Raw genomic sequence first — 25,725 nt, 5'->3', positions numbered from 1 at the left:
GTATTTGTTTTGCTTATTTCAGGCATATTATGGCATGCAAATAAATTTTTAAAAAGGGGTCTCAGAATACATTTCTAATTTTTAAAACATCTCCTTATTTCCTTTAGAAAATGAGCGGGTTTAGAATTTGACTGAAAATGATTTTCACTTCCATCTTTCAAAATTCACAAAGAAGCATTCACACATTAGTTTTGAGTTAGCTGTTAACAGGAAGCAAATTCTACCCGGTCAGATAAAATTTCCCATGTGTTAAGAAGATCCTTCATTTTCCCACACTTAAAATTAAGTAGATTCCTACTTAATGATAAACAATGATCTTAAAAAAAGAAATAGAACTTAAGGTAATTTTGATTACCTCTACTTTAGGAGGCTTCAAAAATTTTTTACTGAGGTTCTAAGTTGGTGGTAGTAAGGATTTTATGCTTCAGTAGAGGAAAAAATGACTTTTTTTTTTACACATCTTTATTGGAGTATAATTGCTTTACAATGTTGTGTTAGTTTCTGCTGTATAACAAAGTGAATTATCTATACATATACATATATCCCCATATTCCCTCCCTCTTGTGTCTCCCTTCCACCCTCCCTATCCTACCCCTCTAGGTGGTCACAAAGCACCCAGCTGATCTCCCTGTGCTATGCAGCTCCTTCCCACTAGCTATCTATTTTACATTTGGTAGTGTATATATGTCAATGCCACCCTCTCACTTAGTCCCAGTTTACCCTTCCCCCTCCCCGTGTCCTCAAGTCCATTCTCTACGACTGCAAACAATGACATTTTAAATAGAAGGTTTTTCAGCCCAATAATTAAAATAACAATATTAGCAGACTTCCACAATACTGCAAACAAACAAAACCAAAAATTGCATGGGCTGTTTTTGGTTTAAATTACAGACAGCCCTTTCCAGCAATACTTGTAGGTATAGAGGCTTGATTGAAATAGCTGCATAATTCCTGAGCAGAGGCTTTTCTTTGCTGTAATTACATTCATGTGGTGACTCATACTCTCTTAATTCCTAGATTTTATAATTCAAAGAAAAATATTCCCTTGAAATTTGAATACCTGGAAGACTCAAAAGCTGTTTTTTTTTTAAAAAATGATTATTGTTATTATTATTACTCCTACTACTATACAATTCCTCCCCCTTTTTGATCTCACTCCTGCTGGCCCCAGTAATGGGGGTTTACTCACATGGCAGTGAAGGAGAAAGGTATCCAACATCAGGGCTGGGCTGGAGGAAAAGATTAAATATAGGTTTTTGACATAGAAGCCATTTATGATCTAAGCCTGGCCATAGTGCTTACCCTTGAATAGATCTCAGTAATAATGATCTTAAGGAAACAAAGAGTAAACTGTTTTCAGGCAAGAGAAGTAACAATAGCAAAGATAATAAATCAGTTGTAAAGACTCCTAGTTCTGTTTCAGTGGTAAAATTAGCCTCAAGCACTTTCTTTAGCTGTTTTGAAGAATTTAAATCCCCCTGGAGCACTCAACCACCAGATCGAATGGAACCTAAGGAATGATGATGTTGACCTTTTCTGACCCTCATGACTTCAGTCAACTAAAGTGTGGACTCTGTTGACCATTGCCCCAATTCTATGCTGAATTTTCTTCACCTCAAGCCCTTTCATGAATATGCATGTAACCTTAGCTTAAAACTTCCCCAGTTTTGCTCTTTGGGGAGACACTGCTTTGGGAAAGATCCCTGGTGTTCTCCTTACTTGCTGCAAGTAATAAATTCTTCCTTCTCCCACTCTTTGGCTTGGTTGTGTCTTTTGGCTTGAGATCCACCAAGAGAGGAACCACTTTTGGGGTAACAGGATTCACCACTGGCACAGCCCAGTTTCTCTCAAGTGACTGCTTATTTTTGACTTTCTGTTTCTCTTTCCTTCATCCACTGAATGATTCTTTTTTTCTGAATTTACTTGTTCAGATTCCCAAGAGAGGGCATCTGGCTGACTCTGCTAATAAACACTGACTCTGTAGGGTAATTTTTGTCTCTCACTGCTGGAGAGGTTGTTGGAGACTGATAGCAAGGTTAGGGGGCAGTTTTTGCAGACATCTTCTGGTACCTCTCCTGTTGGGGGTGTGGTCTTGGATAAAGAGTGGGATGTGGATGGTGGAGCAATGACAGGTTTTGCTTCAGCAGATCTTGACCATGAAGCTTCACTATCTTGTTCGAAACCTTGGGAAATTTGTGAAGTATCCAACATACTCATGATAAAAATTATATTAAAAAAAAAAGACAGCTGTCTGTTGGCTATACAACATCTATTCTCTCCACCCTGTAGTGTTGTTCACCTCTCTCTGAGTAGCCATGATGTTCATGGGAGGAGGAGAGAGAGGAGGAGGAGAATCTTGATTGTTCAGAGACAAATGTCCTTGTCAAAAGACTGGCTTTGGCAGGGCCAAGTAATGTAATCCTGGCAAAACATACTTGAGAAGATGAATGCTAGAGGCTTTTTGTGAAGAGTTTGCTGACTCTTGTAAAGAAATACAAGGCTTTTTTTACCTTGGGATATCTTTTTCTGCATGAGATGCTTAGATCTGCAGCAGCCATGTTAGGGTCATGAGAGGAGCCAGTTACAAGTACACGTCACCCACCATTCTGATGGCAGAGCAGAATGATGGACATACTCCCGGTCTCATCAATGGTGCTGAGCTACCACATGAGCCAGCCCTGGAACCGCTGTGATGTCCAGTGGAAAATTACTCTGCTGCAATGGTTGCCTACAAGTATACTAGCTAGCAAGCTATCCCAGAAGTAAGGGAACAAACAGCAAGCCCTCACAGACCAAATTAAAATCCTCAAATCACATGATTTGCTAAATCAAATTAAAGCACACAGTGAGAAGCAAGAGGAAAGAAAAGGGTAGGTTAGCACGCTTAGGATAGGGTGCAAGTGGGGTGGCAGGACCACTCCAGCTAATGTGTACTGGGAGACACTGTATTCTTAGGATCTGCTTCTCTCTCTGCTGCATCTGCCTTCCCTGCTGATATGTAGTTACAAGGACCAGAGATGAGGTTTGGGCAAGCTCCACAGTTGCAAGGTGGCCTGAGCTAAGGACACCCACGTGCTGTATCTGAGAGACACAGGGACAAATACGCTTGGTCAGGAGCTGCAGCCTGCCAGTTAGCTTGATGAACAACCAGGAATTCTGTTGGTTCAGAGAAAACATGGGGCAGGAATGGGTGTCAGTAGCAGTTCTTAACCAGGGCAGTTTTACCCCCCAGTGTACATTTGGCAATGTCTGGAGACGTTTGTGATTGTCATGGCTGGTGTGTGTGTGTGTATGTGTGTGTGTGTGTGTATGTGTGTGTGATGTGGCATCTAGTGGGTGGAGGTCATGGATGTTGCTAATCATGTGACAATGCATAAGGTACTCCCCAAGACAAAGAATTGTCTGGCCTGAAATGTCAGTATTGTGGAAGTTGAGAAATCCTGGGTGTTACCAATAGGTGGTTGAAATAAGACCTCATAAATATTAACTGTTTATGTATAAGCGTATCTTGCATATATAGTGTCTTTTTTTTTTTCAAATTTTATTTTTATTTTTGGCTGCGTTGGGTCTCCGTTGCGGGGCGCAGCCTTCTCATTGCAGTGGCTTCTCTTATTGCGGAGTACGGCGCGCAGGCTTCAGTAGTTGTGGTGCACGGGCCTAGTTGCTCTGCGGCATGTGGGATCTGCCCGGGCCAGGGCTCAAACCCATGTCCCCTGCACTGGCAGGCGGATTCCCAACCACTGCACCACCAGGGAAGCCCTATAGTGTCTTTTATATATTTGTTATATCATGAACACTTATTACCCAGGTGCCTTAAAAATGTTACGTATCTTTTGGTCATCCATCCCTTTCTATCAATGTGAAGTACACACATGATCTTCTTACTTATGCTTTACACATCTTATGCATTCTGCCCACATCTAACAAAATTTTGCTTAGTAGCTACTTATCTGTACTTAAAACATCTTAAAAAGTGTTTTGCCTATATTTTATAAACTTTAAATGTATTCACCTACCAGAATTGAAGAGTTGCAGAAGCAAATTCACATCACACCTGCCCTGGAATTTCTAACAAGAAATGATATCAGTGTCGTGGTTGTTTAAGCCACTTTTAGTTGTGTTTTCTACAACTTGCAGCTTAGAGCATTCTAGCTGTTTCCCCCATAAAGTCAATAGGAAAGTGTATTCCAAAGACAAATGAAACAAGGACTTAGACTATAATTATAGGTTACCTAGATAGAAATGTAAGCATCAGATACTATAAGAAACTGACTCTCTGTGCCTGCATTAATGTAATGTGTGTTTGATCTTTCTGTTTACATTCCAAGCATAGTAGCATAGTGCTTATCATGGTAGCTCTTGTGCTTAGAAATTCACCTTTTTTTATGATTGGGACAATTTTGGATGGTGACCTTCAGAGCACTGTGAAACACAGTTTTTTAGTTGGGTGAATGTTTATTAATAGAGGGGTAGATTTAGAAGTTTATATTTTTATTTATTAATGTGAATTTTATCTACATTTTACTGCTTTAGAAATTTAAAGACTTTAAGACTGTTTATTGGAGTTGTGCCTTGAGGTGCCTCTGTTAAAGGGGAAATTTTTTCCTCTTATATAGAATTAAAGAGAAGTATATTTAAGATGATGTAAACATTTAAAAATTATACAAGAAGGTGGTGGTTGTTTAGGAGAGATTTCAAAAAAGGTATTTTAAAATGCTGAAAGTATATTCTTTTTCATTTCTTCTAACTTTCTTTGCCTCTGTTTAATTTTTTTGTGGGGGCAACTAATATTTTGTTAGATAAAATATCACACGTAACATATGAGAAATGGTAAAGTATGGTAGTAGATCAAAAGTGTTTGATAAAAAGCTAAAGCAAGGATGTGGGGTGTGAGAAGAGTCAATAATTTCAAAGTTTTGGACAAAGCAGTTGAAATGATGGTGTTGATGTTATCTGTTGTGGAAGGCTGTGGGCTGAGCAGGTGGTGGGGAATGGGTGAGGGTCAGAGAGTTCAGCCTTGGCATGTTAAGTTTGAGATGCCTATTAGATATTTAAGCAGTGATGTCCAGTAGGCAGTTACATCTACAGTTTGAGAAGAGGTCTGAATTGGAAATATATATTTAGAAATTGACAACATCTTAATACTTAAAGACATGAGATAGGAAAAGAGCACCAAGGAATATAGGGGGACTAAGCCTCCTAGGAGTACCCCACTATTCAAAGGTTAGGGGAGAGAAACAGCAAAGAAGGATGTAAGGTATAATAAAAACTTAAATTAAAATCTTCACGCACAAAAAAACTAAAGTAAAAAAGGGAAGAATAAGATGTCTTAAAAATAATGGTAGTTTCCTAGAATTGCTGAACTAGATCGGTGGAACTAGCTCTGCTAAGCAACGGGGTGACAGGTGATTTAGTCAGTTTAGCCTCATATCCTTTTACAAGTACTAGGCTGTGTGTGTGAGAGAGAGAGAGAGAAAGAGAGAGAGAGAGAGAGAAAAAGGGAGAGACCTATAAAGTTTTATTTTTGTTTTAAAATCTGGATTAAAGAATCATTCAAGCTGGGCTTCCCTGGTGGCGCAGTGGTTAAGAATCTGCCTGCCAATGCAGAGAACACGGGTTCAAGCCCTGGTCCGGGAAGATCCCACATGCTGTGGAGCAGCTAAGCCCATTGCCACAGCTACTGAGCCTGCATTCTAGAGCCCACGAGCCGCAACTACTGAGCCCATGCGTCTAGAGCCCGTGCTCTACAACAAGAGAAGCCACCGCAGTGAGAAAAGCTCGCCCACTGCAACAGAGTAGCCCCCACTCGCCGCAACTAGAGAAAGCCCGCGCCCAGCAATGAAGACCCAACGCAGCCAAAAATAAATAAATAAAATAAATAAATTTATAAAAGAAAAAACAAAACAAAAGAATCATTCAAGCTGGAATGTTGTAAACTTAATGGTGATTTTCAAATGATTTACATTTTCAAGGTCCTCTTTCATCAGCATTTCTCTCTGTTGCAGTGATTTGCTGTCCTCTGAATACGTGGAGAGACACATTGAACATGGAGGGAAGACTGTGGAAGTGAAAGTAAGTAAAATTTTTCTCTTGGGGAAACTTTTGAGAATCTTTTAAGTACTGATTATGATCTTAATCTTCAGTGATACTTCCAATGTAGTTTTGGGGTTTTTATATTTCAGAATTTATCAACAGAGGGTGTCACTGACTTAGGGAAAAAAATTTAGTTACCAGAAAATGAATTCTTACTGTACTACCGGAATTGTTGGAGTTATGCTTTGTGGGATTAATATTACTGCAAGTAGTTCTCTTTTAGATTATGTCACAGAAAATAATTTCTGAAATTTGCTTTTAAGGTTAGCGCTGAGAATCAAGAGGTGAAATCTTGGGTCCAGGGTAGGTGCCTGGCTTTGCATTCATTTGGGAAAGAGTTCTCTGGTAAAATTATGAACTTATTATGTCCACAGGGATGTCCCAGGGAGTTTTAAGTCCCTGGAGACAAATCTCAAGATATTGGTTCTTGTCAGGTAAGTTCTGAAAAAGATTACATACCAAAAAAAAAAAATTTTCTCCAGTTATAGGCGTAAGAATGTATGTGTCTTTCATATCAGTGATGATGTTTGAGGCATATGAGACCAAACCCCACCCAAAAGTTTCTTTAGAACCAATGTTTAGTATAAAGAGTTTTAGCTAAGTGTTTATTTTCTTCTGAACAGCATTCAGACTATCTATTCTGCCTTATCAGAATTATAATGCCATATATATATATATATATATATATATATATATATATATATGTATAAAGAGAGCAAATATGCATATTTGCTTTCTTTTTCTGATTATCCATTTAATTTGTACTCATTTTAGAAAACTTGTTAGTGGAGAAAAATGTATCAAAAAAGGAAAAATCATCCATAAACTCATCACTGACAGATAAACTTTGTTTTCATTTTGTTGTATTTCCTTCTAGTATTTTTTTTGTCCTGTGCATGTATTTATATTTTCATACTTTACAGAGTTGGTATCATACGTATTTACAATATTGTATCTTGCTTTTTAACAGTAAACATTATATTGTAAACATTTTCTAAAGTTACTTTCCTTTAAACTTATGTCTACTGCTTTTCAATTTAAATGTATTACTGTAACAAAGCGTTTTATTTAAATTAAACTCTGTTATCAATAACAAAAATAAATTACATTGTCCTAGTCCAGTGACAAGTGAAGGGGATTGGATTTTGCAATTATATGTTAACTAAAAAAAGAAAACTTTTTATTACGGAACGTCTCAAACATATACAGAGGTAAAAAGAATACTACAATGAACTCCTACATACCCATTATCCAGCATCAATAGTTATAAGCATTTTGATAATCTTTTCACTCTCTACGTGTGTGTAGTATTTTAAACTGTCAGGAGGAAGAAATTTTTCTCTACCCTTTTAGGTTCTTCTAGCTGCTCTGTGAATTAAATATACGTGAGACAAATTAATAGGACAAAAATCAAACAAAAGTTTGATAACATGTACACATGGGAGGGACCAAGAACTGAGTAATTCACCAAAAAGGCTGACACCCTCACCTTAAATACCATCTTCAGCCAAAGACAAAAGATGTTGAGGGTAGTGGTTTGGGAGCTCAGAGAGGGGGAAGGCAATTCACATGGAGATGGAAAAGCAAATGTTTGGTAACCAGATGTTTGCTGGGCCACATAGAGACAGTGGGACACAGAGAGGAGTTTTAGCAACAGACTTTGCTAGGTTCCTCCCTGTCTACACACCTAGTTCATCCTGTAGTCATCTGTGGTGCTGGCTCCCTTCCTGGAACAGGTCCTCTAACCACACTCTTTGGGTAGTTTTAGGGAAGGTCCAAGTTTCTTCCTGAGTCTTTTGGGGTCTTGATTATTTTCAGCTCCAAATAATCCATATACCAAAGAGACATTTTGGGGTGGCAAATTTTGTTCCTCTGCAAAAGCAAATTCCAGACATTGGGACATTTTTCCCAGGAAATAAATCTTCACACATCTATACATTTCTAAATGATAAACACTTAAAGCAAAATGTTAATTTTTAACAAGTGATCTAGATATAATAATTATGCCAGTCCCTCTAGAAAGTTATTCTAAACTTATTTGAAAACTGACTAATTGAATGTTTGATTGATTTATATCACTGTGTTACATCAGAAAGCATATTAGGATTCTTCTTAGTATGACATAAGAAAATGGAGCCATTTTGCTTATAGTTGGAAAAATATTTAACTAGATTTAGAATCTCTGGACTCCTTTTAATCTCATCCTTGTTTATTTGATTTCATTTTCTATTTTGTGTGATGCTTTTCGGAATGCAGAGTGTATCTTATTCCTTTGCTAAATTAGAGAAGAGAGGAAAACAGGCAGTTCACTATTTATTTCCGTTTACGTCTGTCAGTGGAATGATGAAATGCAAATATAAGCATGGAGGTTTGGAGGGTGGATCCAGCAATAGCTATCTGCTGTCTCTACAGTAGTATCCCTTTGCAGGAAACTTATATTAATCAACAAAGCATAGTCCACTCAGATCATTAGGCTCCATGGGTATATATAACACCCAGAACACGGACTTTACCACACAACCACTGCTGATTTTCCAGCCTGAGAATTGCATTTTCTTCCTTGATGGTTTGCCTAATCCCAAGCCTATCCAACCAGGAAAATGTAAATCCAAACTTCATCCAAACCCTAGAGCCAGAGGAATTTCTCCCATTAAGAAAACCACTTTGGGGCTTCCCTGGTGGCGCAGTGGTTGGGAGTCCGCCTGCCGATGCAGGGGACACGGGTTCGTGCCCCTATCCCGGAAGATCCCACATGCCGTGGAGCGGCTGGGCCCGCGAGCCATGGCCACGGAGCCTGTGTGTCCGGAGCCTGTGCTCCGCAACGGGAGAGGCCACAGCAGTGAGAGGCCCGCGTACAGCAAAAAAAAAAAAAAAAGAAAGAAAACCACTTTGGGGGCTTCCCTGGTGGCGCAGTGGTTGAGAGTCCGCCTGCCGATGCAGGGGACACGGGTTCGTGCCCCGGTCTGGGAGGATCCCACATGCCGCGGAGCGGCTGGGCCCGTGAGCCATGGCCGCTGAGCCTGCACATCCGGAGCCTGCGCTCCGCAACGGGAGAGGCCACAACAGTGAGAGGCCCGCGTACTGCAAAAAAAAAAAAAAGAAAAGAAAACCACTTTGATCTAACCCATCACCCCAATTTGTTTTTAGCCCATTTAAAACTCAAAACTCTCCTCTGGGCTTTTTCCAGAAACCATATTGAAAGCGTTGAGTCCTGACCCATCAAATCAAAGTCAGTAGCCAGTTATTTTCCTGCTGGTTTCCTCATGTCTTGCCCTCTGTGCTTAGCTCTTTGGGAGTTTCTTTTTACATGGAGTCTGTTAGATCTCCATTCTTTACTAATGACTCAGAATTTTCTTAAGTTTCTCTTTTTACTATACATTATGAGTCGAGTAAAACTGTAAAATTATAACATTTCATATTTTTCTTTTTCTTCCCTCTACTCCTTAAAAAAAAAAACCAGAATATTTTATTCCTCTTTTACCTTCTACATTAGTTTGCTAGGGCTGCCATAACAAAGTCCCATAGACAGGGTGGCTTGAACAGAGAAATTTATTTTATTTTCTCACAGTTCTGGAGGCTAGAAGTCCAAGATAAAGGTGTCAGCAGGGTTGGTTTCTTTAAGCCTCTCTCTTTGGCTTACAGATGGCTGTCTTCTCTCTGTGTCTTCACATGATCTTCTCTCTGTGTGTATCTGTATCCTAATTTCTTCTTAGAAGGACACCAATCCAGTCATATTGGATCAGGGCCCACCCTAATGACCTCATTTTAACTTAATTACCTCTTGAAAAACTCTATCTCCAAATATAGTTATAATCTGAGGTACTAGGGGTTAGGACTTCAACACACGAATTTTAGGGGAATACAATATAAAATTCAGCCCATAACACCTTCCCTAAGAGGCCTATGAATTTTTTTCTAAATTGGCTTTTCTCCTGGCATTGAAGTGTTTGAAAGGGTATATGGGATCAAAGCAAAACTGTAGGTAAGAACTTTTTGTTTTTGTCAGTTGGCACAAACATAATCATATTGATCTTTTTTTCAGATAAAGTTATTCATTTTATTTATTTATTTTTGGCTGTATTGGGTCTTTGTTGCTGTGCACAGGCTTTTCTCTAGTTGAGGCAAGTGAGGGGCTACTCTTCGTTATGGTGCATGGGCTTTTCACTGCAGTGGATTCTCTTGTTGCGGAGCACGGGCTCTAGGTGCTCGGGCTTCAGTAGTTGTGGCACACGGGCTCAGTAGTTGTGGCTCATGGGCTCTAGAGCACAGGCTCAGTAGTTGTGGCTCATGGGCTTAGTTGCTCTGCGGCATGTGGGATCTTCCCGCACCAGGGCTCGAACCTGTGTCCCCTGCATTGGCAGGTGGATTCTCAACCACTGCACCACCAGGGAAGCCCAATCATATTGAGCTTGAGGATGCAAAATTAAAATCAAAATAATTATCAAGTCTAATTTAAACAATGGCTAGAAACCAGTCTGGTAAATGACTCTGCTCAGGTGTCATGGAACCTTTATTTGTGAAAATTCAGGTGCAGTATGTTTGATTTAAGGGTGTGAGTATGTATGTGGGAAAAGGAAGACATTTTCATGAAAAAAAAATACTTAATAGCTACTTTGGTGAATCTTTTAGATTGCAATTTTATTTTTAAAATCTTTTTAATTGTAAAATATAACACTGACACAAAAATGACTAAAGAGTGAACACCCGATAACCACTATCCAGTTTAAGAAATAGACCTTGAAGGGCTTCCCTGGTGGTGCAGTGGTTGGGAGTCCGCTTGCCGATGCTGAGGACACGGGTTCGTGCACCGGTCCAGGAGGATCCCACATGCCGTGGAGCGTCTGGGCCCGTGAGCCATGGCCGCTGAGCCTGTGCGTCCGGAGCCTGTGCTCCGCAATGGGAGAGGCCACAGCAGTGAGAGGCCTGCGTACCGCAAAAAAAAAAAAAAAAAATAGACCTTGGCCTACTTTTCCATGTGCTGCTTCCCAAGCCTAGGTCCCTCCCTCCTCTTGTAAGACATGTAAACAGTATCCTGACTTTTGTGGTTATTTTTTCCTTAATTTTGTTTATAGTTTTATCACCCAAGTGTGTCCTAGAGTTTAGGTTTGTGTGTTTAGGTTTTTTTTTTTTTTACTAAGTTTTTAAAACTCTCCTTTAATCCATTGGTTTCCGCTTATCTTTCTCTTTTTAATCTTCCTTACAATTTATTGATATTTGTTGAAGAAATCAGGTTGTTTATCCTATACAGTCTCTCACAGTCTGGGTTTTGCTCTTGATTGAGATTTTATATTTACAGTAAAAGGAAATATATTTTAGTGATCTTTCCTTAAGGTAATGATTTGTATTATCTGCAAGACATTCTATGTCTCATGGAAGGTTGTTTTATTCCAATCATAGAGGTGCATAATCCTGATCTTGAAGTTCTATCTAAACCATTTTTTTTTTACCCAAAGTTTTCAAAGAAAGGCTTTAAGCAGAAAAAAACATGATAGATACTTTTTATTTGTTCCTTTAATAAAACATATTAATATCATCTCTCACTTCATTTATTTCCAACTCATTTAAAAATTAAATTTGAAATTTGCCCCTTAGTTGAGGGAGAATTTTTGTGTGTTTGACATAAACTTTAAAAAGAATTTAAACATAAAACCTCTATTAATCAGAATACCCTGGGAACAAAAGCTTTTTATTTTGATTGTGGCCAACTATGGTTCTGGCTTCTTAAGACAAAGGAAACTGAAATTGATGAGTAGCAGTGAATGAGTCTAAACCATGCAGTTTGATGTTTTATTGTTAGCTAACTTTTTTATCTTGAAGCTGACAACTGCCAATATGCTGGTCAGTCTAAGTCTCGATTATATAGGCTCTGGTTAATCAGTATTATAATCCTAATAGCAGTAATCACTAACATTTATTGTTCATGATGTGACAGGCGTATGAATTTACATATATTCAATCCTCAAAACAACCTCCGATTATAAATATAACTATTATCCCACTTGACAGGAAACTGAGGTATAGAGAGGTTACATAACTTGCTGAAAGTAGCACAGTAAGGAGGGGTAGAGCTGCAGTTTGAACCTAGGTTATCTAACTCCAGAGCTGACTCTTATACCATATTATCTCTATATATTCTACAGTACGTAAAATAGGATAGCTATACAAATTGATAGGTATTTTATGTAGACTTATTATATACATAGCTCATTTTTTTGGAGGTCCCTAACAATTACTCCTTTATAGTCTTCTCTTTAAACTGAAATTGTGGTCCAAATGAAGAGCCTTTAGGTATCCCTCTTAAATTTGGTTATGCAGATGGGTAGCTTTTTTTTTTTTTTTTTGCGGTACTCGGGCCTCTCAGTGCTGTGGCATCTCCCATTGCAGAGCACAGGCTCCGGACGCGCAGGCTCAGCGGCCATGGCTCACGGGCCCAGCTGCTCCGTGGCATGTGGGATCCTCCCGGACCGGGGCACGAACCCGTGTCCCCTGCATCGGCAGGCGGACTCCCAACCACTGCGCCACCAGGGAAGCCCGCAGTTGGGTAGCTTTTAGATAACATCAGTTGCCTTGGGCAAAAATGGTAAAGACACTCTCTAGTACAAAGTCTGTTTTATTTTTCATATCTCAGGAAAATAGCCATAGTAGGAGTTTTAGAACACTAGGAGAGGAATGGTAAGTCCTCTAGATATGTATGGATGGGGGAGGAAGTGGATTATCCTTGGAGTCAAAAAGTAAAAATAGACGTCTTGGTAGAGATATGATTAATTGTATTATTACCAATGAAAGATCATGACCAGTCATCAATATTATTAGTTCTGATAGTGTTTTTTTGGTTAAATTATTTGATCTGTTATGATAATAATCAAAAGTAATAGCTGCTGAATGTCTTTTTTTATTAGTTCAAATTATTTCTAAACTGTATGTGAGCACTCCCAACTCATCCTTGAATCAGGGTACCAATCATTAAGGATGTAGAGACACGCATTTTCCAGTATTGACTTTTGACTGGCACTTAACTGGTTACTACCCATCACTTAATTGAATTGAGTGCACTCAAGGATCATTGTCTCAAAGTCTTAATTATGTCCATAGTGGCAGTAAGAAGATGGATAAGAAGGCAAAGCAAAGGGTCAGGGTTTAAGTCTGGAAATGGGTGAAGGAATTGGAGAGAGTGTTATGTGTTGGGGAGCAGGTGTCAGGGGAGAAAGTGTCTGCTTAATGGGTGGGAGAGGTTATTGTGACTCTAGAGAACCTTTTACTCTGATGGAATGGTGGTGTAATTTTCCTTTAAAAATATTGTTTAGGCAAACTGAAATGGCCACAGTCACTTCTGGAAACAGAGTATCAGGGATGTTGATATAGAAGCAAGTAGAAAGCCTGAGTGTTTTTTACAAGATAGTTTTTCTCCTGGTGGTCACATCCATCTCCCCTCCCTGAGGTTGGAGGTCCATGAAAGATTTTTAGCTCAGCACAATGTCACCTCCTAGCAGGTGTTTGTGCTACCAGTAGACTCTCTAGGAATATAAATTCCTTTTGCATTCATTTTTCTAAGTCAGATTTCCATTTCAATTCTATTTTCTTAAAAAAAGATATACCTTTTTTTTTTTTAAACCCCACCTTAATTTTTTTGTCTTCCACAATGAATGTGTCAGTAACAAGCAAAAAATACTAGTGGAGGACAGGTATAAGAAATCACTTAGAAAAATTTATGTATGCTGACTGTCAGGACAACAGATACCTTCCTGGCTCATGCTAACTTTCTAGCTTCTATAAACCTAAAAAGCATCCATAGAAAATTGCTTGTGATCTTGAATTGTATTCACACTTTCTCATACTGTTTTCTAGATTTCTCCACGAGGACTGTAATTCTCAATACTTGAATACTTCGAATGTGCACAATATGTTAAAAGAATAATGTTTCTTAAGGTGTCTTTAAAAATATATATATTTATTTATTTTTGGCTGCATTGGGTCTTCGTTGCTACGCGCCAGCTTTCTCTCGTTGAGGAGAGCAGGGGTTACTCTTCGTTGCAGTGCGCAGGTTTCTCATTGTGGTAGCTCCTGTTGCGGAGCACAGGCTCTAGGCACACAGGCTTCAGTAGTTGTGGTACGTGGGCTCAGTAGTTGCAGCGCCCAGGCTTAGTTGTACCGCGGCATGTGGTATCTTCCCAAACCAGGGCTCAAACCTGTGTCCCCTGCATTGGCAGATGGATTCTTAACCACTGCGCCACCAGAGAAGCCCCAATTAAAGATCTTTAGTTGGCTCTTTGAGGGGCTCCTGCTGCAATGATAGGAATGTTTGGCAGATGCAACTACCCATATGTTAGAATCTGTATTTGTGTTCTTCTGCTGCACTTTCTGGGAGATTGAGGTTAAGGACTCAGAGCACTGAGCCTAAACTCTGAGAGCAGAACCTCTGGAGCAGGATGAAGGAAAACTTCAGATGCAGGTGACACAGGTTGTGGTATGGGCATGCAGGTACCTCACACAGGTTCTTTTGCCAGAGCGAAAATTTCAGATGTCATAGCTATGGACATGATATCTTTTTACACTACTAAAAATCAAATTAACCACAGATATACACATTTTAAAATTAGAGGACTTGGAGAAATTTCTTAAGTCCATTCTCTGAAACAGTTTAGCCATGACTTAACATCAGTATGACTAGTAATAAAATTAGAATGATTAAAAAATATTGATCAATGTGTTTTCCTTATACACAATATTTACTTATTAGCTGTAGCTAAACTAGTTTTAAATTTTATTATATTTAATGACTTCATTAGCTCCTAACTGCTGACGTAAATGATTTTTCTTAAACCTCGGGATATAAGAATCCTACAAGAATGAGATCTAGACTTTCTAAAAAATAAATATACAAATAGGGTTAAACTTCTAGTAATTTGATAAAAAATTATTGAATTGAATTTTAGGGATGATGGGATTCAATTCCAGGATCTTCTAATTTAGAGATGACCAGCACAGGAAACCTTGTCCTTTGGGTCCTCTTGGTTTGAGCTACTGCCTATTTTTAAATACTTTCATCTTTAAGTGGTGAATTATATCAGAAGGAGGATTCATTAATTTTCTCTATTACTGTTGCAAGCACCATGATATCCTCACAAAAGTATTATAAAGTATTTTAAATGCTGAACAAAAGTATAGCGGAAGGGCTTCCCTTCCCTGGTAGCACAGTGGTTGAGAGTCCGCCTGCCAACGCAGGGGACGTGGGTTCGTGCCCCGGTCCGGGAGGATCCCACGTGCCGCGGAGCGGCTGGGCCCGTGAGCCATGGCCGCTGGGCCTGCGAGTCCGGAGCCTGTGCTCTGCGACGGGAGAGGCCACAGCAGTGAGAGGCCCGTGTACAGCAAAAAAAAAAAAAAAAGTATAGTGGAAAAACCATATATTTGATGGTTGATGTATGGGAGTCCTAGTGAGCTGCTTTCACTGATTGATAATTATTGATAATTATCATATGTTACTGTCTTACTGTACTGTGGAAAGACTAGGCTTTCATTTGCTATCTATAACTCCAAGGCTACATCTTATCTTAGAGGCAAATAACAGCTGCCAGTGGTTTAATTCTAGACACTTGGAAGAGTTAAGCACTTCTCACAAAGCCAAACTCATTTTGCTTCCTTAAGACTATTGGTGGCATGTTCTCTCCAGCTAATGAAACACTCACTTTAACTGAATTTTTAAATATAATGACTTGCTATAATGACTTTATATCATTCTCAAAATTTTGTATTTTTGCAAATAAATAATTATTATACCCATAAGTGTTCATTTTACCATTCTGGATTTCCCATTTTGTACAATCTCTACCTCTTTGAATAATGTTCATAGTTTTGATGGGATCACCACTTGTAACTGGACTGAGGAGTAATAAGAGTAGAATTACTAGTAGCAGTTGGAGAAATAGCAAACATTTGTATGGTACTTACTATGTTCCAGGCACTAGTCTAATAAGTGTTTTACATATTTTACGTCATTTAATCCCTCAGTAGTACCATTGGCATCCTCATTTTGCAGATGAGGAAACTGAGCACATAAAGTTCAACTAACTTGCCCAGGAATTTGTAGCCAAGCAGCCTGGTGCTGCAATTCATGCTAATATCCACTATAGTCTATCCTCTCTGTGGAAACCAATAATTATAGTAGCAGAGGAATCAAAATGCAAATATTTAAATTACAGCACTTCATTTTACCATTTGCAATTATATCTTCCTTAGTAGATGTTTTAGTGAGACATGAATTGAAGATGTAACTGTTTGGTTCAGGTGAGTCTTTTATTCTAAACATAAAATTTCCATTATCCTAAAGAAAAGTAAATGCCTTGTAAAGAAGCCCTGTTTTTTCAACTGTTTTCTCTTGAAGTTTATTTTTAGCTCTTCTATGTGCTCCTTAGAAGTTAGACTGAGTATTGTTCAGTAGAGGGAATTGCTGTGGCTTTTAAACTGTAGCCATATGAAATATGTGGCCATCTTGCACATGGCAAACACATGGCTCAATTCTAATGCCCATTGTACGCTTATGTGTACATTTGTCTGTGTGTGGAGGAAATGTGAAGTTTTATGAACAAGAGTAGCGAAGCTGAACCATGTCATCATTCTGCCAAAAGACTAGAAGATATTTGGTTGTATCCCTGCCAAGGTGCTTCAAAATGCCTGTCCCCCTTCCTTCCCCGCCCCTCACCCCCCCACACACACCCAGGGAAGAGAGTAAAAGATCTGCACAAATCTCATAAACAAACTGATAAAATATTTGTTTCTTCCTCACATGCAACAGTTATTCCAGGTATGTCTCCTAACTTTACTTTTTAACTGCTGACAGTCATCTATTTAGCGTCTTTTTGATGAGCTGGACACTGTGCATTTTTCCCCTGGCAGGCTTGTGCAGACATATGTTCCTCTGCCATCTTGTAATCAGTGTGGTTTCAGGGAGGTCTCAGGTTTCATGATTTAGTTCTCTTTATATTATTGGAAAAAATTCTTTGGGGATTAAGTAAATTTTGCTTTCCCTTGGGACCAAAGCAAGGTTGCTCTGGGTCCATCACCATGAATAATGCATCAGCTGCCTTAATGGCATTGTTAAGATTGCAAGTAGTCTTGACTCTGTAGCCTGAAGAAAATATATTGGCCCATTACCAGTTTATACAGGTCAGGTACCTTAGTGCTGGGGGTAAGGAGAAATGGAATGTGACAGCTGGTGTCAGCATGAGTTCTGTTTCTAAGCTCTGTAACCTATTTCAGTAGGAAGTCCTCTTTATTTTCTTTCCAGTGTAAGTTTTTTTTTCAGTTAAATATCTAAAGAATTATTTCATCTGTTTATATTTATTTATCTGTTTATTTCATCTGTCCAGGATAAATCTGTAGTTTGGAGGCAGTAAACTTAGAGACCAAGGATATTGTTAGGGATAGATAGACCTAAATTCAAATCCTGACTGTGCCAATCAATTTTCATGTGGCCTTGGACAATTTACTTATTTCTTCCATGGTTCATTTTTCTCATCTGTTAAATGAGAAAGACAGACATGTAGCTCAGAGCTTTGGGTATGGGAAATGCTCCATAAATATTAGTGTTGAAATCATTATTGAGGTAAAGTGGAAATTTGTAAAGAATTTCTGGCTAGGTCTTTGGTGGCCTGTACTTCTTACTGCTAGTTTCTGATTCTGCTTGATATACAGGAAGTATGTCAGGATCACCCACAGCACTTCTTCATGCTCTGCTTCATATGAAGACAATCTTCTATGCCCCTAGACTATACATTCTATGAGAAGTTACTCCAAGAGTAGACTCCCAGGGGAACTTGTACTGAGTTCCTAGCTCTTAGCATAATATATGTACCTCAAAAACAATAATTCAACAATTTCTCTTGTTGAACAGTAAAATTAAGTGAATGAATTAAGCTGTGTGTTAGGAAATTGGGTAGTTTCTCCTGTTCACCCAATGCTATGTGGGGAGAAGTCCAGTTTGGACAGGTCTAGGAGAGCAGATTATTCCCCCTGCTATGAAAAGATGCAGTGAATATAAACAGGAAAAATAAAAGTGTTCCATCTGCTTACCTGATGCTAAGGTCATCCTGTGTACTGAGGCTCATATTCACATGCTGTCTTTGGAAGGTATATTAGAGCCACTTCTAAATCAGTTTTAAATTTCAAGTAATGAAATACCAGCAATTGACCTATGATAAAAATTTCAGTAACTTGGAAATATTTCAAACATATTAAAAATTCTATAAAATGTTGTAAAAGATACATGTGTAGATACATGTCAGCATTTTATTAAATTTGCTTCAAGTCATTTTTGGTTTTTACAGTCTGATAATTCTATATCAGAGTATCTCCTGTTTCATTTCTATTATACTTTATTTGTTGGTTAATCCTGTTTGAGTTTTTTAAGATATATTTTGTTCAAAGAACGAGCTCTACTTCTGTTATTAATGTCTACTTTCTTTTACTTGAAAAAATTCTCCTTTGTTCTTTTCGTAACTCGTTGAGTTAAAATTTAACTTATTCATTATCAATCTTTCTTTTCTATCAGCAGCTAGGGATGAAGAATTTATTCTTAAGTACCATTTTATCAGCATCCTAAAGGTTCTGATACATACATTTTTTCACTGCCCATAAATATGTATATTCTGTAACTTATACTATGACTCATATGACTCATAAATTATTTGAAATTTTAGAAATAATTTTTAAACTGTTTAAAATTTTTGTATGTAACATTTAAAATTTTTCCAAACACATGAGTATATTTTGTTGTTGGTTTAATTTTTTTAATGGTAAATGCAGTGTAAAAGATATTAATTCCTTGAAAGTTGGCCTGATTATTTAAAAGAAATAAAAAGTTGGTAATCTTTGATTTTTTAAAAATAGATTGCAAATCATAGAACCAGAAAGAACTTTAGAGACCACCAAATTCAACTCCTCCTTCATTTTACAGGAAAATACCCCCAAAATGGCAAATGACAATCATGTGCTCATAGAAACATTGCTGAAAGAAAAGCACTTATTTTTTTCCGGTTTAACATCACTTCTTGTCAGATACAACCCTTAAATACTACTTTGCATCCCTGAAGGAATCGTTTGAGAAGTTCGTCCTTAGTAAGCCAACCCTTTGTTTGTACCTTTAAATTAATCCTGGGCTAATGCAGAATCATCCACTGAGGAATAAGAATGACCATTGGATGCTAGTGTTGAGTTCTTGAGCACAGTGTTTAAGGTTCAAGTGTAACAGGAGAAAGAGATGCTGCAAGGCAGCCTTCTTTTGGCAGCTAGAAGTTTTCCCTGTTTATCCTTCCTTTTTCAAAAAAAGAGTGGATGGGAGGATGATAGAATGAAAGTGAAATTAAAGGAGAATAAGTTCTTGGTGGTAGTGGGAAAAAATGTCTTTTTTTCTTTACCTCAAATCCTCATATAGTTACATCTTCTAAAACAAAAAAGGAAGAGAAGAAAACAACAGAAATATTATTCGTTTCAGATGGAACAGAAATCTTTTTCTTCCTTTATTTTAGGGATGCCAAATATGCTTTCGTTTTCTGTAACTGTCTTCTACACAGTTATATTTTTTCCTATTGATATTCAAACACCAACTACAGAAGAAGGTTTTAGGTAATACGCATGTCTTATGCTAAAGCATTCATATAGAGCAATACATTTAAGCCTCTATTATTTGTTAAAAAGATACAGTAATGTAGTAATTTCCTGGAAAGAGTTATAATTTCATGAGTTTATAATTATACAGTCACTGTATGTGGTCCACATTGACTTTCCATTCTCTCAATTTAGAACTGCAACATAGAGAACCTGCTAAGTACCCTCTCTGCATTACAGTAATTTGTTGCTGAGGAGCGTTCTGTGGGAACCTAAAATGTTTTCGTAGTCTGATCAGACATTGTTATATTTATAGGTCTGTAAATGATTACCTGACAGCTGAAAAATAATTTTTCTTGCCTATTTTCTGGTTAAAAATAAGCAATTTTGGAAGCTCTGTTCGACTTAATAAAAGAACTGAAGATCAGGTTTACTGTATTATTTGTGTAAAATAATGATGAGTATTATTAAATTAAGCTATGGGAAACTAGAATGTCTGGCTAGAGGTAATTAAGATATGGGTTAATCTTTTTAGATGAGGGCTGCTGTAGTAGACACCTGCAGTTTATTTCACTGAGCCAAGCTTCTTAGAAGCAAAATCTCTGGATTAGGAATATAAAAATTCAATTGGTCACATTGAAAGAAATGAGAAATTGTACTATGTTGAATAGTGTCCCCTCAAAAGTCATGTCCCCTGGTACCTGTGAATGTGAACTTTTTTTGCAAACAGGGCCTTTTCAGGTGTGATCAAGTTAAGAGGAGGGCCCTAATCCAATGACTGGTGTCCTTATAAGAGGGAAGTGTAGGCACAGAGATGCAGAGACAGACGCAGAGGAAGAATGCCATGTGAAGAAGGTGGCAGAGATTGGAGGATGCATCTCCAAGCCAAGGAACACTTAGAATTGTTGGCAACCACTGAAAGTTAGGAAGAAGCAAGGAAGGATTCTTGTCTAGAGGGAGCATGGCTCTGCCAACGCCTTGATTTCAGACTTCTCGTCTGCAGTACTGTGAGAGAATAAATTTCTGTTGTTTTAAGCCTCCCAGGTTTTGGTAATCTGTTATGAGAGTACTAGGAAATGAATACAGAAGGCATTTTGATTATAACCAATGTAAACACAACTAGAGCATGTGCTGGAGGTGCCTGAGCCTACACACAAGAGGAGAGGGAGTAAGTCTTTAACTTTTAAAAATGGATTGCATCTCAAAAAGACTTTAACAATTGTTCAGTTAGGATACTTGTGAGCTTTAACTCCTGGAAACCTATCATCATTTTTAATGTTTTGTTTTCCACAGCTGACAATACCCATGGGAAATCAGTATAAGGAAAGATTCCTGCACAACAATAAAAATAGATTTTAAGTTCACTGCGTCTCTAGTGGGCTTTTTTTTTTTTAACTTGAGAGCTCATAAGAAATTTATGGTCCCTATTTTCTGTGGTGTTCACCATTTTCCAATAAGAAACTCTTTTGCTTATCACTTTTATTTATATCCAATGGCTGGCTTTCTAGTCCTGTCTCTTTTCTCCTTTCTTGTAGAAACTTTTGCTACAATAATATTCAAGAATATTTGCTGCAATAATATTCTTATATATCTTTCCTCTTCAATAGGAACCATGCATATTTTTAAATGAAATTATTTCCTTTTTTGTCAGCTAGATTTGTCTCCTTTTAGTTTTTAAAATGTTTTTTGGTTGATGACTATGCTGCAAGATCCTAGAGTATTAAAATAGTGCAGAGATTTTGAAGGACCATTTAGCTTTCGATGTTGAAATGAGGTGAGAATTTTGATACTGCTTGAACACTTGTATCCTGGAATGGGATGGCAAACACAGATGTCCAAAGGTGTCAACTAGTGGTATACATGAGAGATAGGCTAGCTGTAATAAGATGGACAATGTGTATCTTATTCTTATCTGCAGCTGATTTGTATCCTACAGCAAAATGCAAATGTGGGAATGGAGGCTCACTGTTAACAAATCTCCTAATCTTCAGGGGAAAATGGAAATCCAAGTTTCAACATATGTGAGGGTCTAAGATTTTATCCTACTTGCAAGTTAACAAGTTAGCCTGTTGCAGTTTCATCTATGCTGGCAGAAGACAGGAGATCGTGGGTCAAAGAAGTAGCCAGAATATCAGCATTTTCTTATGCTTGTGTCGTGAGCCTCGATCCCCAGAGGGTGACAGAGGAAAGGGCCAGATGACACCTGCACACACAGCATGTTGTGTTACTAGAGAAATTCTGAATTTAAAAAACTTGAATCTTTTATCATAGGAAGTAAACATGCTTCTTTTTTGCTCTAGAGGGAGATAGCTCTATCTTCAAAGGCTTTTCACTCTGCAAACATCCTTGAAAGGACAGTCCAGAACAATTTCAGGCAATGAGGAGTCCTAGATTATTGTTATAGAAAAGTGTTATTGAGTAACCTTTCAGAAATTATCTCTATGGGTTATATTAAAAATTACATTTTAATAAGTCATTTAAATTAAGCTTGTTTACATAAACATAGTTTAAAAAAATTATTTTGAAACCTATAGTGCTAAGTTAGAGTCTAGGAAATATTCATTCATACTCTTGATCCTGGACTTGCATTTCATAGCCCAGTACACTAACAAAACAAATTTTAGATCAATATAGGGTTGCCAATCTTTTTATTTTACTGTATATGGAAACAGCCCCTTCAAAATACCTAAATTCTATTTACTATTGCTCCCAGTTCAAAAAGAATGACTATGACAACTAATGCAATATGGTAAGCTGGACTGGATCCTGGAACAGAAAGAGGAAGTTAATGGAAACACTAGTGAAATCTAAATGTTCAGAGCCTAGTAATCGGTAACATTCTGATATCAGTCTTTTAGTTTTGACAAATGTACTCAGTTGATGTAAGATGTTAACAATGGGAGAAACTGAGTGATAGATATACTAGAACTCTCTGTACCATCTTTGCAACTTTTCTGTGAATCTACAATTATTTCAAAATAAAAAGGCCTATTAAAAATTAAAAATGGATAATTTTAATAAAGAGAAGGCAAGAATAAATCTCAAACCAAAGGACAGTTATATGAAAATTAATTGCATTTAGCTTTATGAAAAACTGAATTGCCCTTATTTTTCTTATTTTGGCATGAACTTGGTAAAGATTTTGACATTCATAGTGTAGATCCATGGATTATCGACCATGTGATAGCTTTATTTAATTTAATTTACTGTAAAATAAGATGAGATTGCTTTTCTCTCTATTTTCCTTGGAGAGCCTGTAGAATCAGATAACCTTACATTCTGTAACTGAACAAATGTTTAAAATATGTCCCTTTTATGAATCCCATCTGATTCTATATAATGCCAGGTTATACATTTTAATCAGGGTAGGTTGCTGGATCCTCTCCAAAATAAGATTTAGCTTTTCTAGGAATTTCCTTGATGCAGATGACCCTAGGGAGACTCGGAATATTCTTGACTTTAAAATGTCATTTCTCACTATTGGGAGGGAGAGGCATGTCATGTCAATGCCAATCAGGAGGAAATTGGGAAGAGGCTATTGTAGACAAATGCCTGGCAGAACAGATTCCAGCCATGCAGCCACAAACAGAAGTCTGGCCAGTGCACGTGCCTGGGAGAAATTTAGGGTGCAGTAGAGTTCAGGGACAGGTCTTCAGTTCCTGCAAAGGGGAAATTGCCTAGACCATAGCTTCTCAACCTAAGGCAGCATGTTGGAATCATCTGGGCAGTTTAAAATAATGTTCAGGTTCCATCCCTAGAGGTCCTGATATAAATGGCACGGAATAAGGCTTGATCTTTTTTTAAAAAAACTTCCCTCATTACAGTAATGTGACACTAATGTGCACCCAGGGTGGCGAACTTCTAGAGTGAGCAAGGGTCTCACTTATGGAGGAGGATGACTGGCATGAACCCCGATCTGCAGGGCAGAAGCCAGTCCTGGGACTGGTGCCCACAGAGAGGTAGAGAACTATGACTCAGGGACCAGAGCAGGAACACAAGGGTTACAGGCTGCTGTTTGGGGCTGGAAGTGTCTGCAGTAACCCTGTCCCTTTTGGGGTGACCAAACTCACACTGATTTGCCTGTGACTTTCATGGATGGAGCACTGAATGACCTGCGTCCTGGGAGACCCCTTAGTTCCAAGCTAATGGCATGTTGATTGCTCTAGTCCCTTGAGTCCTGGCCAAAGCATCCTGTATGGTACCCTCTTACCAGCACCTACAAGGAATAGCTCTGCTCTTCCTGGCTCTGTACATGGTAAAATTCTCACATAATCTTTTTTAAATATTTTTATTTATTTATTTGGTTGCACCAGGTCTTAGTTGCAGCAGGTGGGCTTCTTAGTTGTGGCACGCAAACTCTTAGTTGTGGCATGCATATGAGATCTAGTTCCCTGACCAGGGATTGAACCTGGGCCCCCTGCACTGGGAGTGCAGAGTCTTATCCACTGTGCCACCAGGGAAGTCCCTCAAGTATTCTTATTTCACCTTTTACCCTCAATTCTGTTTCTGATAAAACCAGCTGGCTTTGGGAAAAAAGAGAAGAAGTGGAGAAGAGCTATGGCTGTTTATATCTTTTATGCTTCAGTTAGACTCTGCTCAGGAACTAGTGTAGGATTTCAGGGAACTCAGCAAATGAGGAGCTTTAAAATGCAGAGGCAGATGTAGTGAAAAGCAGTTGTTCTTAAATTTTGAGTGCCTGGAAGTCACTGGAGAGCTTCCAGAGCCTCTGATTGAGTGTGTCTGGGGAGAGGCTTAAGAATTTACATTTCTGGGCCTCCCTGGTGGCGCAAGTGGTTGAGAGTCCGCCTGCCGATGCAGGGGATACGGGTTCGTGCCCCGGTCTGGGAGGATCCCATATGCCGCGGAGCGGCTGGGCCCGTGAGCCATGGCCGCTGAGCCTGCGCGTCCGGAGCCTGCGCGTCCGGAGCCTGTGCTCCGCAACGGGGGAGGCCACAACAGTGAGAGGCCCGCATACCGCAAAAAAAAAAAAAAAAAAAAAAAAAGAATTTACATTTCTAATAAGCTGATGCTTTGGGGCTGGACACCACTCTTTGAGAACCACCAACATAAAGAGACTTGACTATGCATCAGGCATACCTGGGTGTGAAGGCTCACTTTAAATCGACATTTTCTCACTTGTGAAATGGAAAAATTAATATTCACTTCATCAGTCATCATGAAATAGTACATTCATCACCAAGCAGAATGCCCAGGATATGACATACACTTTCATTCTCTGAAAGATCTCAGTCTTTCTGGTATCCTCTACCTGGGGATGGTTTGGTATTGGGTTGAATATTTTTAGGTTAATAATTCCAAATATGATCATCAAAATCAGCTGGGGAACTTTCTGCAACCCTAAAACGCCTAGAGCCCTCTCTCCTTGGAGATTTTGATCCAGTAGCTCTGAGGGAATGCCTGGGAACCCGTGGGTGATTCTGGGAGTCATGGTGATTCTGATAGTCAGTTTTGAGAACCCCTGCTGTTAAGCAATATTTCTTTAGGGCAGGAATTCTCAGACACTGCAGCTTCATTGAATCATCTGGAGCACTTAAAAAGATGCTGAGGCCTGCGTCCTGTCTCCAGAGAGTATGATTTAATTGGGTTGGAGTACAGCCTGAGCACTGGGATTTTGAAAGCTCCCTAAGGTGTTTCTGATATGCAGCCAAGGTTGAGGACCACTGCTCTAGTGTATCCTTAGAGTAAGAAAAACATGGGATATTTGTTAAAATGCAGATCCTTGGGTCTAACCTCAGAGCTGCCTAAACAGACTCTCTGGGCAAGAGACACAGTAATCTGCATTATTAATTAGCTAATGCCCTGAATTTAACAGTTTGTTAGTCTTAACAAATAAAATGAGAATCATAGCTAGAGGGACATACAGAATCCCTCACTGAGTAAATATTGCCTGACTGCACCTAATTATATAGCAGTTTACAGTGGACTTGACTTTGTGTCTCATGGATTCCACTGCATTCTTTTGTGAGGCAGTGTGGGTTGTTATTTTCCCCACTTGATTGATGAGGAAGCTGA

At 38.6% G+C, this 25,725-nt stretch overlaps 1 protein-coding gene across 5 annotated transcripts in view; it reads left to right on the top strand.

Moving 5' to 3' along the window:
* Positions 1-25,725, top strand: part of ADAM22 (ADAM metallopeptidase domain 22) — a 235,110-nt gene that overhangs the window by 119,871 nt on the left and 89,514 nt on the right. For all 5 annotated transcript variants that reach the window (XM_060108901.1, XM_060108903.1, XM_060108902.1 and 2 more), the window contains exon 4: positions 6,006-6,072. In XM_060108901.1, coding sequence (XP_059964884.1) covers positions 6,006-6,072 — 67 coding nt within the window. The remainder of the gene's footprint in view (positions 1-6,005; positions 6,073-25,725) is intronic.

Source organism: Mesoplodon densirostris, chromosome 9 (genome assembly GCF_025265405.1).
Source record: "Mesoplodon densirostris isolate mMesDen1 chromosome 9, mMesDen1 primary haplotype, whole genome shotgun sequence".
Lineage (NCBI taxonomy): Eukaryota > Metazoa > Chordata > Mammalia > Artiodactyla > Ziphiidae > Mesoplodon > Mesoplodon densirostris.
The sequence above is the reverse complement of the archived record's forward strand: the minus strand, read 5'-3'. Positions and strand labels throughout refer to the sequence as shown.